This window comes from Microcebus murinus, chromosome 23, assembly GCF_040939455.1.
Source record: "Microcebus murinus isolate Inina chromosome 23, M.murinus_Inina_mat1.0, whole genome shotgun sequence".
Taxonomy (NCBI): domain Eukaryota; kingdom Metazoa; phylum Chordata; class Mammalia; order Primates; family Cheirogaleidae; genus Microcebus; species Microcebus murinus.
Genome location: NC_134126.1, coordinates 16280987 through 16299801, shown reverse-complemented (window position 1 = coordinate 16299801; position 18815 = coordinate 16280987). Strand labels below are relative to the sequence as shown.

General features: G+C 33.0%; 1 protein-coding gene across 2 annotated transcripts in view; it reads right to left on the bottom strand.

Moving 5' to 3' along the window:
* Positions 1-18815, bottom strand: part of ACBD6 (acyl-CoA binding domain containing 6) — a 148849-nt gene that overhangs the window by 98672 nt on the left and 31362 nt on the right. For both annotated transcript variants that reach the window (XM_075997043.1, XM_012791616.2), the window contains exon 4: positions 6334-6416. In XM_075997043.1, coding sequence (XP_075853158.1) covers positions 6334-6416 — 83 coding nt within the window. The remainder of the gene's footprint in view (positions 1-6333; positions 6417-18815) is intronic.

Here is an 18815-nt window from a genome sequence, read left to right as displayed (position 1 = left end):
GGGGGTCATTTCTCATACCCTTACATTAACACTGTCAATCAATCTAACAAATATTAACTAGACCTTCAAGGAAGTAAAAATGAGCCAATGTAGTTGGAGCAGAATGAACAAGGGGTTAAGGGGAAAACTGGCATTAATGAAATGCCAGTTTGTATTATTATTATTTGCAATATATATACACCACCTCTTATCACTGTAATGGATATAGTATACCCATAACTATATGTATCTTTATATGTGCACACACAGCAAACTCTGTAAACAAGTCTAAGTGCCCAGCATTTACAGGTACTACATACAGACAAGGATATGGTAAAAAGAGAAAGAAAAGATTAGAATGGATGAATAGCAAAGTGAGAAGAAAGTGGGGAAAAGGAAGAGAAGGATGAAAAAAAGGAAGACGCAAAGGAGAGAGGAAGAAAAGATAATGATTTTAGTTGATGAATGACCCTTGTTCAGAAAGGGCTGGATTTGCCTATATGCTTGGTTAGCATCATGACACTGAGCACACAGGAGCTAAATGAAGCACGCTAGAAAAGGGTGAATATGAGAGCCAGGAGACTCTTACAACAGTTACTGTTTATGTCAAGACCCACTGGTCCCAAGGGACCCATTTTCACATAATCTATAATTATCTCTTCGCTTTAATCGCCTTGTCATTCCTAAAGCTCTCATGGGCACTGAAAAAGGAAAAGCTCATTAACTAAACCTTTTCTCCTCTCTCCAGCCACCCATGGCTTTTAATTGCTTGGTGTGTTATTATCTAGGAGTGCAACTGGGATCATTTTCATAAGAAAGGGAGGTAGAGAGGAGGAAAGGAGCCATGAGTCCCTGAGGTATGCACCACAGACAAACCTTTGCTTTCTCAATTATTTATGCCAGCTGAGGTTTTACAGGCTGAATAAATCCATAACTCAAGTTCATTCTGAGCAGTCAGATTCTCAAGGGGGAGTTGCCCACTTGCCTATACACACTTGTGTAGTCCTCAAAGAATAACCAGAATATAACAAGACATATGTCATCCAATTTATCACCTATCACCAAAATGTTAACACAATGTTGATCACAGACAACATAGTGAAATAGGGAAATATTACACTACCATCATCCGAACAGATGGAAGGAAGCTATGGACAGTGGTGTCACTGGAACAGGGATGTCCCAGAATGACTTAACCTGTTAATAAGCATAAAAATCCAAATATTCCATTTTTAAACACAAATAAGTATAACACATACTCTTGAAGCTTCAGAGTCTTTAAATAGATTTGTTAAAAACAAGTTGCTATCTAACAACGTGAAGCTTTGAATAAAAGACTAAATGGAATTTTTTATCATCTGATTTTATAAATCATTTACAATAAAACAATGTATGTTGCAGTTTTTTCTCCAATCACACTCCTTTTCAGGAAAATTTTAGAGTACAATTTATATGTAAGTAAGAGGCTTTTATGCCTTCATTCTAGTTCATATTTTCCCCAAGAATACAAAATTAAAGGATAAAACAATCACTTTCATTCTAGTTCTTTTATACTTATATTCTTCCATTTTATAATCATGACTAGAGGGAAGCCAATGAAAAGGCATTTCTAAAATATTTTCAAAATCCATTATTGTTTAAAAATTGAAACTTTATAAGTCAATGATGAAAGCATTTCTTTGAAATTTTACAGGCTTTGTGTCTGACCACAAGCAGTGACCTCTGGTATATTCTGCCAAAACACTTCATTTGTCTCACAGAACAACTAATCAATTCCAGAGCCCATCAATCACTTCAGTTGTATACTAGTCTGGTCTTGAGAGAAGGTCCAGATGGCTGCTTGTGTAAGTGGAATTAATAAAATTCTGATAGATTACATGGCATCAAACTACAAAATATAATAGGGAAGAACAAATCTTATTGCAGGGTGGGGTGGGTACTGTATCTTTGTTTACTGTATTTTTAATTCTTGCCCTAATTTCTCAATTTATGTGCCAACTTCTAGATCAAACCTTCTATGTATATAAGTCACCAAAAACGATTTCTTGCATATACAATGTAGAACCATTTGACTCTTTGCAAAGCCCTAGGCCTATTAACCACTGCTTTTTCTGCCCATCTGCAATATAAATGAAACACAGTTGACCTCAAAACTAGAGGTAACTCAAGATTTTCCCATTCTTTTTTCTATAGTTCCAAACACAGATCTAATAGCATTAGCTCTCCCTTTCATGTTTCCCATTTTGTTTTGCAAATGCAAACAAATTGTGCCTAATCATATAGCCAGAACGACAGGAATTTTATCTCCTAACATCAGCCCTTTGCTCTTGGTCTCCTTTGTAGGGACTCTTTATCCTGAGTAATAATACTAATAAAAGCTAACAGTTATACAGTAACTCATCTTATGCCAGATACTGTCCTAAAATGCCTGTGTCCAGGTAATTCATATAATTATGCTGAGTAACAATACTAATAAAAGCTGAGTAACAATACTAATGAAAGCTGTTATATAGTAACTTATCTTATGCCAGATACTGTCCTAAAATGCCTGTGTGCAGGTATTCATATAATCCACATAAGTACCATGCGAGGCAGGTACTATAATTATCCCCATTTACAGATAAGTATCTTGCCCAAGATAATACAGCTAGTAAGTGGTAGAACCAGCATTTGAATGCCAGCAGTCTGGCTCCATACTTTTTGTTCTTAATTAGACCCACACTATATCCCCTCTATTATATTATAGAATAATTAACTAGCTTCAGAATGAGAAACTGGTGAATTGGTGTCAGGGCTCTGGGATATTAACACATAGATCTGTACCTGTGACATTATATTGTCACTTTCTATGACAGAGTAGAAATAAAGGTCAGAACCAAAAAGGCAGGAAGCAAGCTCAGAATTGGCCCCAGTGGCCCTTGGCTCAAGAATATTTATGTTAAAACTAAAATGGGCTCTTAACTTATCATCTATAATACACATTAGTCAGAAAACCTGCCACAACATGGAACCCCATGCCTAATCAAGTGGAATTACTGTTATTGATTTTCCTGATCTTGACAAATGTGAAAAAAATTTGAAGTTTATATATTAAAGTCTCCAAAACAGACCTTAAAATACATTATTTTATGACCTTCTTAAAAACAATGGTTCTATAGAAAAACTTTTTCCTTTCATCAAATTTACCATTTGATGTTTCTAAAACTCTAAAATCTAACATCACTTTCACCTCAGCCAAACATAATTCTGCCACAAAACTGCAATCAATTTAAGTACAACTTTCTCTTAGAAAAACATCAGGTATTATATTTCACCAAAGTACAAGGAAAATTTGATTACATAACTTCAAGAAATAACCTGTTTTCATTGTTCCAACTGCATTCTAATGCTTAAGAAACCATAGGGACTGCATCTGGTCCTTCACTGGAATAATCCAACGTTTCAGTACATAAGAATTTTTATTATGATCTAATTTGTTATAATGGAATTCTGTTACACTATAAAATGAATTCCCTCAATATAAGAATATAACTAGTTGCTGTGATTTCTGATCTGATATGGTAGTGACAAAATTACTGTTTATAACAGTTAAAAGGCTTTCAATGGCTTGTTCAGATTCATGTTTCTTAACATTCCATATCTTAACAATATGTTCAGAATATGATTTAGATGATATCATAAGAACACTAATACTTAAATGACTTAATGAATAAGGCCAAATCTAATTAGTTTTGCCCATAGCAAAGGTTCATATTTCACTCAAGTAATATTTATTAAACATACTTCCATATAAATGCCCAAAGTATTAAAAATAATACTATTCAAAAACGAAGAAGATGGCCAGGCATGGTGGCTCACTCTTGTAATCCTAGCACTCTGGGAGGCCGAGGCAGGAGGATTGCTGGAGGCCAAGAGTTTGAGACCAGTCTGAGGAATGGCAAGACCTACAAAAAACAGAAAAATTAGCTGGGTACAGTGGCCCATGCCTACAGTCCCTGCTACACAGGCAGCTGAGGCAGGAGGATCATTGAGACCAGAAGTATGAGGCTAATTCTATATAAGTAAATTTCACTAAACTATCAGTTTTTGAGGGAAGCAGCTGTAGCTACCTCCCAAGTTCTGAGCACTTTTATTGGACACATGCTAAGATCTGGGACCTCCTCAGATAGTAAGAATGTAGAGATGGATAAAATATGATCCTTGCCCTCAAAAACTAAAAGTTTAGTGTAGGGGATAAAGTTTTTTAAAAATTATAATTCAATTTAGTATAATATGATAAATTCTGTAACAAAAATATAAACAAAGACTATGGGAAAACAGAGAAGAAATGACTGCCTCTCCTTCTATTACCTAGTAAAATGACTATGAAGGTTTCCTGACTTGAACATTTAATAAATTTTGGTTAGTAGGGTTAAGGTTCTGAAATGCCATTTTTTAGAAGACTCTAAAGACAGAATATACAAATTAAGAACCCCAAAACACTTTCTGAATACATTAGAGTTGAAGGAAGGGTTAAATTCTGAAAATGGCTTTTAAATTATGCTTCCTCAAAACTTTTATGGGCTCCTCAGAGTTCTCAGAGTCCATCACAGGGATCAAAGTGGCTCATTTGATCAGAGTGGGATCAAATGTACTCTAGGCCAGTAGCAGCCTTAAATCTTTATTTCCCCCAAATCTCCATCAGCCTTCCCATCATACATAAACATCAAATCTAAGTGAAAATGGTGTGCTTGTTATGCAAATAGATTCAAGACAGGTCCCGGGGCATTAACTGACTACCCTGGTCAATAAGTGAAAACTAGGAGCATTTCAAGTTTTTAATTCACAGAGGTACCAATAACTTTCTTTTATAATGCTACCTGGAGTTCATGTTGCTATTTCTTTATGTGGTGAATAACATCAGTGAACTCTTTTCTGCAAGGGTGAAGTGTAAACTGTTGGTACAATATCCTCTTCATTCTAAGAAGATCAGTATTTCCCTTCAGTACATTTAGGTGATCCAAGTTTTTCACTTGAAAATTAGACCTCATTTAATTCATGCTAACAAATAAGTAAAGCAATGCTCAGATAACTCAAAAAGAGTAAGACATCAGAGATTTCTATTTTTTGTTTAGTTTGTAAAGTAACAATCTTAGAAGAATGTGTCATATGACTCTTTAAAGCAGGATAGAATCCCACACACATAGTGCTGAAAGAAAAAGATTATTTTACACAAAACTTAAGAGCTTTAAGTAATACAAAATGATCTTTAAACCCTTTGCACTCGCTTGCTTTTTTCTCATTATCCACACTCGACATCCGAGTGCAAAGGGTTAAATTTTTTTAATGTGGCAAAAATCACATAATATAAAATTTAGCCACCTACCCATTTATACAGCTCAGTAGTGTTAAGTATCTTCATACTGTTGTGTAATTTCCAGAACTACTGCATCTTGCAAAACTTAAACTCTACCCCATTCCCTTCTCCTCACCCCTGGAAATCCCTGTTCTACTTTTTATTTCCATGAATTTGACTACTCTAGAAACCTCATATAAGTATACAGTATTAGTCTTTTTGTGACTGGCTCATTTTCTCAAGGTTCATGCATCTTGTGGCATATGTCAAAATTTCCTTCCTTTTTAAGGCTACATAATATCCCATTGTATATACCACATTTCGTTTATCCATTCATCCCTCAATGGACACTTTGATCGCATCCACCTCTTGGCTACTGTAAATAGGGCTGCTATTAATATGGGTGTGCAAATATGTTTTTGCAATCCTGTTTTCAAATCTTCTGGATACATATCCAGAAGTGGGATTGCTGGATAATATGGTAATTCTATTTTTAACTTTTTGATTATTGCTTGCTTTCCATAGTGGCTATACCATCTTACACTCCAAAATGACTTTTAATTTAGAGTAAATTAAAATCACTTTTAATTAAATTAAATTAATTATGAACATTAAAATCTTTAAAAGAAAGACTGGTATTTTGAGGAAAGTCAGATTTAGTTGGCAAGGCAAGCTTTTGTTTCTCATTAAAGATTGGGGTGGGCACTGAATCAGTGGGAGACACTGATTCAGACAGTTAATGATCAGACATTGATGAAAAGTAATTATTATCACTTATTAAGACACATCATCTGGTGCTGGTTCAGACATTTATTGATTTTAAAGGTTATACACCTAAAACATTCTTTCATGCCATTTATTATCCTACTAGAGGTATCACCAAATCAGTTTTGTGTTAAGAAATAGTGCTTCACAAATTGAAGATTTCAGGATTAAACATATATACACATATACAAGTACAAACATGCGTGCTTGCACACACACAGATTCCTATTATCTAAGAGCAGAAAAGAAATTACCTGATGGTTTCCTCATGATACAGAGAACTAACTACTGGCCCACCAAAACCAGAATTTGCTTCTTTTCCTTTCTTCTCTGGTATCTGTGGGGGTGGGGGAGGGGAAGGTAGAAAAAAAAGACATGGATTAAAGCAGTGTGTATTTAAAACAGTTACACAATATTACTTTGCTAAGAAATACTAAGGAGTTTACCATTTCTTCAAGCCCTGTTAACAATTTTAAAGTGATATAAGAAAGGCGATAGGACTCTCAGGTCATCACAGTAGTGGAATGGATATCCACTGGCAATCTAAGGTCATTCCAGCACCACCTTCTCAAGCCACCAAAAAGTGATTCCCCTAGTTGACTGTGAGATGATGTTTGATGTGGAAAATATGGATGTTCATGTGAAAAAATGAAATGAAATATAAATACCAGACATGAATGGGATCAGTAAAATCAAATATCGATTTATAAAATTAAAGTTCCCAAATATGAAATAAGCTAAATTATGGTAAAACTTCAAATTCAATCACAAAGAAAAATTTTAAAAATATTTTTAGGTAGAAAAAAGGAAGGGAGGGATAAGAAAGGAGGCTTACATCTAAAATAAAAGAAAAAAGAAGCAAACTGCTGTGGAAATGCCTTCCAAACTCAAGGATTCAATAGGCTTTGCCCCTATATATTCTCAAAAATACAAAAGATTAATTTAGAAATAAGATTCTTCTAAATATGTTATGTGGAAGCAAGGATCTTGGATACATATTTTCTGAAAGGATCAAACTGCAACCTCTGTAAAAGCCTACATCCTCTGGAATATTGGTTTTTAGACTAGGACATCCTATAAAAGTGAAAACTCTTGACTCTGAATATAAATATTATTTTAGAGTCAAAATTAAATTATTTTGTTGTTTAATTTCACTGCAAAATGCCTACTTTACTTCAAAAATTAAAGGCAATCCCCATATTTTTTTTCTTTAAAGAAGGTATTTTATTGTTGTTTCCTTTATTTTATTTTTTAGGTCTGTGAGTCATTGGCTTGAGGAGACAGCCTATTCTATCAATTTTTAACACTACTGGGGGAACTAATATTTCAAAAAATGGTGGAAATTTTTAAGGAGATGAATCAAGTTAGTTATCAACTTTCGATAGAAACAAAGTTACAAAATCGTAAACTATTATTAACATGATTGACAAAGTATATAAAGTACATTAGCATGATGCTAGAAAATAAGATGCTCTAAGTAAATGCCAGATCTCTCCATTTTCTGAGGACCATTCTTAGAGAATAAATGCTGCAAAGAATTTCTTGGATAGAGAATGATTTTCCTTATACTAAAAAAAAGTACAGATGGTCCTCAATTTACAATGGTTCAACTTAGGATTTTTCGACTTTATGATAAGTTTATCAGGATATTAAAAGCATTTTCAATTTACAATACTTTTGACTTATGATGGATTTATCAGGACGTAGCCTCATCGTAGGTCAAGTAACATCTGTACTATCAAAGGGAGAACTTATTTTATTCAATACAATCATATTCTAAACATATGCTCCATTGGTAAAGTTGAAACACACTTGGTGCTCAAGAGATGATTACTAAATAATAAAAATGAAAAATGAGAAAACTAGATACTAAAGGATAAGAAAAAGAGATAGAGCCAAGCATAGAGTGTCAAGCATAGCTTCTTGAAAAAGAACTGACTCTAGAAGGTAACATAGGAGAAAACCTAGGTGATCTTGGGTTTGGCAAAGACATTTTATATGCAACACCAAAAGCATGACCCATGAAAGAAAAAATTGATTAGTTGGTCTTTATTAAGATTAAAAACTTCTGCTCTGTGAAAGATATTGTTCAGACAATGAAATGACAAGCCACAGACTGGGAAAAAATCTTTGCAAAACACCTATATGGGACTGGTATCCAAAATATCTGATGAATCCTTAAAACTCAACAATAAGAAAACAAATTACCCAATTAAAAATGAGTAAACGATCTGAACAGACACCTTATCAAAGAACATACATAGATGGCAAATAAATAGATGAAAAGATGTTCAACATCATGTCATTAGGGAAATGCAAATTAAAACAACAATGAGAAAAATTATACATCTATTAGAATGGCTAAAATCCAGTATGTCCTTTAATGGATAAACAAATGGTACATCCACAAAATAGAATATTATTCAGTGACAAAAAGGAACCAGCTCTTCTAGATTAAGAAAAAATAGAGAAAAATTAAATAACTATACTCAGAAATGAAAGAAATTTTTACCCATTGATCTTGTATCTTGCAACTTTGCTGAATTAGTTTATTATCTAGTAGTTTCTTAGTAGATTCTTTGGATTTTCTATATATGTATAGGATCATATCATCTATGAACAGAGATTTTACTTTTTCCTTTCCAATTTGGATGCTGCTTTTTTATTTTTTAATCTAGTTGTTCTGGCTGGAATTTACATGTACAATGTTGAATAGCGGTGGTGAAAGCAGGCAACCATGTCTTATTCTGGATGTTAGGAGGAAAGCTTTCAATCTTTCATTATTGAGTGTGATGGCACCTCTAGGTTTTTCATAAATGTTCACTATCATGTTACATAAATTTCACCTTTTTTTTTTCTTTTTCTTTGGAGACGGGTCTGTCACCCAAGCAGGAGTGTAGTGGTACAATCATAGCTTACTGTAGCCTCAAACTACTGGGTTAAGCTATCCTCGTGTCTCAGCCTTTCCAGTAGCTAGAACTACAGGAGTGTGCCACCACGCCTGGCTAATTTATAATTTTTTTTTTAGAGATGGGGTCTCATTATGTTGCCCAGGCTGGTTTTGAACTCCTGACCTCAATCAATCCTCCTGTCTTGGCCTCCAAAAGTTGCTAGATTACAGGCATAAGCTACTGTGCTGGCCTCATCTTCATTTTTGAAAGCTATTTTATATGCATACAGAATGATAGATTGATATTCTTTTCCTTTTGATAACAGCCTATTTGGCCTCAGACTTCTGAAAAGGAGACTGCTGTAGTTCTACCTTTGTTCCTCTATATCATATGTTTTGTCTGGCTGCTTTTAAGATTTTCTTTTTTTCACTGGTTTTCAATATTTTGATGTATAGTGATATATCTTGGTTACATTTCTTTTGCTTGGGGTTTATTAACTTTCTTGAATCTATGCACTTATGACAGTGATTCTCAACTAGGGGCAACTTTTTTTGTCCCCCACCTCCCCTCAGGCCCCCCTGATATTTGGTGTGTCTGGGGCAATTTTTGGTTGTCACACTATTGGCATCTAGTGAATAGAGATCAGAGGTGCTGCTAAATGTCCTACAATGCACAGGACAGCCCTCCACAATAAAGAATTTTTCAGCCCAGAATATCAATGGTACAAAGATTGAAAAATTCTGCATTATAGTTTTTATGAAATGTTTAAAATTTCAGCCATTATTTTTAAATGTTTTTCTGTCTTCTCTCTGTTCTTCCTTTTGGAACCCCAATTACATGCAAGCTACATTGCTTGATATTTTCCTATAGCTTACTGGAGTTCTATTCCTTTTTTTTTTTCAGTCTTTTTATGCTCTGTGCTTCACTTTGATTAGTTACACTTGTTACATCTTCAAGTTAACTGGTCTTTCCTTGTGCAATATCTTATCTGTTGTTAATCCTATCCAATATATTTTTCACTTCAGATAATATATTTTTTTCATCTCCAGAATTTCCATTTGGGTCTATTTGTATTTTCCATTTCTCTCACATATAATAGGTGTTTTCATGTCCTTTTCTGGTATTCATCATCTCTATCATTTCAACATCTACTTTTATTGACAGGTTTTTCTCCTGGGGCAGATTTTCCTATGGAGTTTTTTTTTTTTTTTTTTTTTTTTTTTTTGGCATGCCTGAAAGACTTTTCCTATAAGCCAGGCATTGTAAATTTTACATTCCTGCTTGGATTTTGCTGTGTTCCTTTAAATATGTTGGGCTTTGTTCTGGCATGAGTTAAGTTGCTTGGAATCAGTCTGATCTTTTGGAGCCTCACTTTTAAGCAAGGCAGGGGCAAGGCAGCCTTTAATATAGGGCCTAATTTAGCCCCACTACTGAAGTGAAACCCTTCTGAGGCCTCTGAGACCCCATATATTGCAGTTTCTTTCCACTCTTGACTGGTAGGAAGCAAAATATTATAAGTCCTATGTCAGCTCCAGAAATTGTTTGCCTTACTGCATTCTTGTGTTTCTTTCCCCAGCCTATCTAAAGCAACTGCACAAATACACAAATTGGAATGGTCGTGTCAACTTTTTGTGGGAGACAAAAAAGATTATATCTTAGGCAGAAATAATATTTTAAAAATAATCTGCCATTATCCAACTGAATCCAGAATGAAGATGCCAAAGATGCATTAGTTTTCCTTTCCATCCACTTCATCTACCAAAGGGTGTAAACTTTGGCTACTTTAGCCCCTTGATTTCCACTCCAATGAAATGTCCCTCACAGAAGCTTAGAAGTTTATTCCATTTCTCTCTACTCAAAATCCATTAAGTCACTTTTATGTTGTATCAGCAGTTAAAGAAAGATATTCCAATTTGGCAGCCAATAGGATATAATTTGCCAATTCTTATATTGCCTCAAACTCTATTAGTTGAGACACTGAAATGCTCCTTCACTCAAAGGGGAAAAGATAAATTGTTGGCTGAATCTTTATCACTTGATTCAGACTCCACCTTGGTCAGTTTCAGAATCAAGATTTTAAAACTGTGTGAAACTTTCTTTTCTATCTGAAAAAGTAACCATTCCAGAGATTAATCGGCTAATATATACAAAGAAGAGGTTTCTTTCTTCTATGTGCTGCTTTTGAGATTCTGTTTTACTAGTTTGTTTGTTTAATTCATTTATAGTTCTAACAGTAAGACTCTGGGCAAATTAATTTACCTCTCTGCCTTGGTTTTCTCATATGTAAAAATGGGAATACAGTATCCATCTCATATTGTTGTTTTAAGGACTTAAAATACATATGTAAATAGAACAGTATCAGTGCAAAGTGGACATTATATAAGTGTTAGCTGATATATTATTCTTGGCCAAATAATGGACATTTCTCAAAGCAAAACTGTCTCAAAAACACAGACACAAGATGTTCTGATGTGGGGACTTAAAATATTGAAACATGAGTCTTTACCAAATAGCTCTAAATTTCTGATTCTCCTGATAAAACAACAAATCTCCAAAACAAACAAAATACCTCTGTCATAAGAAAAAGAGAAAACTGGTACTTAAGGAGTATCTTCTATATGCTTATATTATCCTATTTCAATGTTAAAACAATTCTATAAAGTTGGCATTATCACTGTATTTCATTTTAATCTAAGACATCATTAATTATAAGAAACACCCTTATTTTCTATAATGCTATGAATGAAAAAACACAGCCAATTAAATATAATACACCAACAATTTTAAGATTCAGATTTTTAAAATGTTAAAAATTAAATATTTGCCTTAGATTTGATGAAATATATCTTACAGATTAGAAAACAGAAGAAAGTGAAGTACCTCAGTACCTCATATTAAGCAGCAGAATTAGGATTTAAACCAAGATCTTCTGATATTCAAAGTCTATATTCTTTCTATTAAACTATCCTACTTCCCCAAGCTATTTTGGAAACTGTAATTACATATTGACAATATTCTGAATTAAAATATTTTTCTGTTTCTTAAGTGTACTTTTAAAATTTTTACATAAGGTACTTCATTAGTTCAAAGTAAAAACTTTAAAATTAAACATGTAACACTAATTTTTTGAAGCTAAATTATAATTATGCACAATTTAGTTAATAGACTAATGATGCAATTCTAAATCCTTAAAAGAAGAACATTTTTCTAATGATCCTTGAAAAACATTCAATTATTGTTTTTTCCTGAAACATAATTATTCATCTCTACATAGAAAAGTAAAAATATCGATCTCATCTCATCTACTATTGGCATTAAGAGCATTACAAAAGAAAACTTTACCATGAAAATATTGTTGGTTGCTATTTATAACAGTAATATTTACAAAATTTCTCAAGAAAGAGAAATTCCATAAATCTATTTTTAACCTTAGTTTCTCTTGAAACTACAAACATACAGCAGAGTTTAAAAAAAATCATCTCCAAAAAAACTCAAAAATTAGACATTTATAAGGATGTCAATTGTCTAGAAATATTGTATAAATGCTTAAATTGGTATTGGAAAACAATTTTTAAATATAAAGAGAGCAGAAATGATATGTGCAAGTAGATATTTCATCCAAACCTCAAAATTTCAGCCTTTCCTAAAATTTTTGGTATATATACTATATATATTAGCTAACAAATTTTTAAAAGACAGAAAAAACTGCCAAGCATGGTGGCTTGCACCTGTATTCCCAGCACTTTGGGAGGCCAACTGGGAGGATTGCTTGAGGCCAGGAGTTTGAGATCAGCCTGGACAACATAGTGAGACCCTGTCTCTACATAAAAATTAGCTAGATGTGGTAGTTTGTGCCTGCAGTCCTAGCTACTGAGGAGGCTGAAGCAGGAGGACTGCCTGAGCCCAGGAGTATGAGGTTACAGTGAGCTATGATGATGCCACAGCACTCTAACCTAGGCAACAAATGAGACTCTATCTCTTAAAAATTTTTTTAAAAAATGTTTTAAATAAGATGAAAAAACTAAAAAAGATTTTTATAAAATACTTTATACCACAAAAATGAGATAATTTTTCCATATAATATGATCAACAGAACTCCAATGATTCCTTTATAGTCCCTTAGTCTTTAATGCCATCACTCTAACAAAAAAACAAAAAATGGTAAATTGCTCTCTACTATCCTACAATGGAATTTAAAAATAAATATTTTATCAATTTTATCTTAATTTCCTGGCTTTTGTCAATTGTCTTGGTGCTAGAGTGCTTTAAAATTAAGGTACAAAAGATTATCACTTGTATTCATGCCCAGCTTCCAATGTACAACATGTAAGGCACTTATCTTTGTTAAGTATTTTACTCAATATTTTTAGATGGCTGTAATAGAAAATTAACTTCAGGTTTTATGACTAATTTTCCAGAAGTGTAACAATGATCAAAATATAAATTTTCCTTAGAAAATTATTCCAAATACAGTATTTATCATATCTATTCAGACGATAATTTTCTTAGATTTTAAGCAGCAAAGGAAATCATAAAAGATCGACATATTCAAATACATAAACTAGCATTTCTATAATAATGTAGCAAAAATAAATAGGAAAATAAAACTGTATTTTAAGCAAAACAAATAGCTAATATTTCTATAACATTATAAGCAATATATCCTTATAATGATATAATGATAATCCTTAAGTGATCTCCTATGTAAGGATCCAATGGATAAACACACCATAATTATAAGCAGGCAAGAATTAGATATGTGAAGCTACATAGAGATTTAGGGTTCCAGTCACATACCCGTACATAAATACCAATAATGTTACACCAATAATTAGAGAAATGTTCAACATTCCTTAATAGTTTGAAAAACGCAAATTAAAACAATGAGCACTGGATTTTTAACTAGCACCATTAAAATAACAACATCACCCAAGCCAGTAAAATTGTAGTGAAACAGGTACTAATAATAAGTTAATGGCCCTAATGACCTTCTTAAATGGCATTATTCTTTTGGAAAGCATATAGCAATCCTACCAAGACCCACAATAATATTAGCATACCTTCATTATTTTCACGAACTTCTGAATGTTATAAGAACAAAATATTATCCTTCATTATAGTAACTTGGTATGGAATTCAACCATAATGCTCTCTGTTGCTTATCTTTACCTGAGTTTAATGTTCTTGCATTTTTAAGATAGAAATATAGGCCAGGAGAGATTTTTGATTTACATCCCCCTTTTCTGTTGTTTTCATTAAGTGTTTAAAAAAAATTGGCACCTGGGACACTTTCAAGATCACTTAGCTCTGGTCCCCTCTTTCACTTTTATCTGGTTTTTTTGTCTTTATTGTCTTTGTCCTAGTTGATTTTGATTAAATTCCCAGCAGATTGCTCTCAGCCTGAGGCTTTATACCAGAAGAGAGCTTTGGTGGGTTAGTCATTGATAATTTTGGAAGCTTAGAGCCTAGACAGCTCAAAAGAACCTTACCACGAACCTATTGTACTGAGTCTTGAATTGATGTGTGCAAAAATCCCTCTAGGCTTTACCTGTTGCTATTTTAGGATCTGCCATTCACAGGACACTAAGGCTCCCTACTGCTTCTTCCTACAGAGATGCCAGTGCCACACAAATCTTTTTTTTTTTTTTTTTTAACAAATTTTGTAGCTGTTGGTGGTTTTCCCCTATTTTCTCTGTTAACTAGTTTTGTTAGAAATACTACCCAAGAGATTTTGGTTATGCTATCCTAGTTATTCTGTTAACGAAGCATTGGGGAGTATTCAAAAACTATGCTACAGCCACTACCATCTTCCCAGAACATTTCAATCACTACAAATGATTTTTGATGGAACACATGAATAGGAACACAAAGGAAAAGATTAGTATTGCTAAACTTGGTGTATTTCCAGTCTTATAAAAAATAAAAAAGGCAATGTAATTTTATAGCTTTAAATTCTCAAAGTAAGCGGGCTTATAAGCAAAACTCTCAAAAAGTTTCAGAAACTCTCTTCTCATTTTCTAACTCTGTATCAAAGCATGGCACAACTGCCCCCAGGGAAAGAAACCTGGGCAGACAATAATTGTACTTGACAGCAGCAATTACAAGCAAGGTTGGAGATTAGAAAGACCATTAATGTGGGTGCAGTAATTGCTCTGGTATTTTGTTACTACTGAGGATCACCTCAAAGAGAATACATAGCAAAACTTCACCTAGGTTGCAGTTAGTCCAGGAATTCCACCCTAAGAAAGCACATGAAAAGTGTGAACACACTGATTATAGGTATAGCAGACACACAGAACATTTTTGATGAAAGACGGATACAGCATGAAATAGTAACAACTAATATGCAATTCTAAAAGGTATTTCCACCTATATTTTCCAATTAACTAAGAAAAATATCAGAAAACCTCACACAATGAATGTGACTAAATGTTGATCAAGAGTCCAAACAAATTATCTTTTATAATATCACACTATAACAAAAGCTTACTCAGTATTCAAAAATTATATTGAATAAAGGACCTTGGAAACCTAGAAACATAAGACAGACAATAGAAACAGCAAACTTTACCTAAAAACAATAGGAAGAAGGTAGACTAAACACATATCCTTGGCTCCCTCTCCCCAGCATGGCTACCATATTGGAACATATCAACAACTAAAACAAGCCTGGAAGAAATCACAGGTGTACCTGAGCGGAGAATGTGTAGGGGCAAGAGATCCACAGAGTAAGTATCTTTAAGCAGTTACTCTCTTAAACACTGAGCTCATTACCAAAAGGTGTATTAATCAAGGTACCTGATATCAAGACATTTAGTAATACCAGGAATTTAGGATATGTTGCCGCACAGATCGGAAATCATATAAGACAAATAAGATCAAATATTAAAATGTGTGCCATAAACAATGTATGTGACTGATTTACAGAAAGGGAGAAATCAGTGTGGACTAGAGAGGCAGGAATTAACCACCACTTAAAAAAAAACAAAAAACATGGGTCAACACAGTAAAGGCAGCATTTCTGGAAACAGCATGAATTAAAAAAAGGCTAATAATAATAATAAATAAATAATATTATTATAATAAAAATAATAATAAATCTATCATATTTGAGGAACAATGAGCATGTCAGATGAGAGTCAAATTTACAGTATGTAGTATGTAGAGATTAAGTCTGGATTCATAATTTTGAGGAGAGAAATACATGTTACAAAGGACTCTGAAAGAACTAAAACTTAGATTTAAGTTAATGGTTAAGAAGTTTAATATAAACTATTTTTTGTCATTTTCCTATTAACCTTCATTATAAAGAGGAACATATACTCCACTATACAACTGTTCATCTCCATATATAATACAATCACACTTAGAATATACCAAATTTTTAAAAAACATACAGCTTCAAAGTTTTATTAGAAAGTTTTATTAGAACTTTAAAGTTCTAATAAAAGTAATGATATTTTTTAGGATCTCAGTGTATAAAGCACTAAAATAATTCATATTATAAAACACTAAAATTATTCATAACATTAAGACACTGAAAGTGACAAATTCATTAGGCAATCTGGTAATCTAACAGCTTAAAATAGTCCAGTTATTCAAGAGAAATATCTAATATTAATATGTTAGTAATTTGGCTCCAGCCCACCTTAACATTTCTAATTTTAAAATCATGATAATTTAGCTTTTTGTACCTTCTTCATAATTTACTTTTCTATTTACTAACATTCTTCCCAATTATATCTGACCAGTTTTTAAAAGGTCTCCTTGCATGGAGACCTTTTCACAAAGGTTCACAAAGCCAGAGACTGAAATATTCAATCCTAGTTTAGCTAAGGAGACTCAGATCAAATTAGCTAGGACTCACAGCTTACAAACAGCTAATGAATATCCTGATGATGACAGGTGTATAGAAGATTAGACCTTTGTGACTATTCTCTTCCCAATATAAAGTTCTGTTTACTAGGATTAGGGCTCTCACCAATGGCTCTTAGTATATTTTTAAAAGTCTTCTCACACATTCATTTTAGTTTAACTATCACATACACAGTAACAGGCATTTGGTATTCTCTCTGCTAATATACGTACGAGGTCAAGTTTCTCAAGTTCCATGGAGAAGAGGAAAAATTAAAGTCAATTTGTTATTTAATTCATAAATTCCTTTTATTCTGAATTCTATTAAATAAGGGATGCTTATACAGAGAAAGGATTATTACACATCTAGTTGTGTACACTCTGCAATTTTACAAAGGGAAAAATCAAGCATACATGATGTCATGAAAACCTTTGAAGCTGCTAAGCTGCATGTATTCATTTAAGATACTATTTTGGGAGTAAAGGTTTAGCTTATTAAGCTTTGACTGAAAATACAAAATCAAACTATTCGCTTGTTATTAATATTTATTCTAATTATATGCAGTTTTAAAGCAATAACCAAGAGCATAAAATGGAAATGTAAACATAGCATATTCAAGATGAATTTCCTGGGACTATTTATAACCACATTTCTATAAAAATATTTACTGGGTATTTACTATTTGTAGGTAGTTTGGCAGGTTAATTATAATGCTTATTCAACAAGAGATTAACACTTTCCCAATACTTCCTGTTTTCTTAATTTGCTGGAGAATGAAATTAATGATGTTTATTGGGTGTATTCAAATTTTTTAAATACTGTGTTTTATTATTAAAATAATTAGTATAAGTCTTCACTAAAATTTACCTTTAATTAATAGTTCGCCTATGCACAAAATGCCCATTAAATAGCTCATGGGTGCCAAAACCTTAAATGTTAATTCATCCAATAAACTTACTACTTTTAAGTGATTCATTTTTGTTTTCTAGTGGTTATAATCAAGATTATTTCAGTTTTACTATTAAAAGGTGAAAGTTGAAACACCCATCAGAGAATACGAATAACTTAGAACAATCAGCATAAAACAGGTGACATCCTCAAAGAAAATGAAGAATGCTACCATCCATTTTATAGGTATTTTTTACTCTTGACCTTATCTAATTACTTGTGGTTTTAAACTACTCATTTATAAGTTGGCTAAAGTAACTGGTAAATACTCCTCTGGGGCATATCACCTGTAATAATGATTTATTGGGCTGCTGCCTCCCAGTTTAGATCTGACCCTGAGTTTATAATTAGACCACATAATGTGGAAACAGAATGATAGTTCACCATCTCATATTATGAAATGGTATGGACATATAAAATGATATGGTTTAAGTAAACAAATTGAGAATATTAGTTTTCCCTTTGTAGTTTTATTTTTTAATTTCAGAATATTATGGGGGTATAAATGTTCTGCTTACATGAATTGCTTTTGTACAGTTTGAGTCAAAGTTGTAAGTGTGTCCATCATCCAGATAGTGTGCACTGTACCCATCAGGACTGAATTTACCCATCCCCTCTTCTCCCCTCCCTCCTGCTTCCATTTTTTTCCATTGAATTTTATTATCATATGTGCACAAGTGTTGATCAATTAGTTCCAATTTAATAGTGAGTACATGTGTTGTTTTTCCATTCTTGTGATACTTCATTGAGAAGGATGGTCTCCAGTTCCATCTTAATACAAGAGGTATTGGTTCACCTTTTTCATGGCTGAGTAATATTCCATGATATGCATATATGACATTTTATTAATCCACTCATGTATTGATGGGCATGTGGTCTATTTCCACATCTTTGTAATTGTGAATTGTGCTGCTATAAACATTCAAGTGCAAGTATCTTTTTTATAAAATGTCTTTCTTTTCCTTTGGGTAAATACTCAGTAGTGGGATTGCTGGATCAATGGTAGGTATACTTTTAGTTTTTTGAGGTATCTCCATGCTGC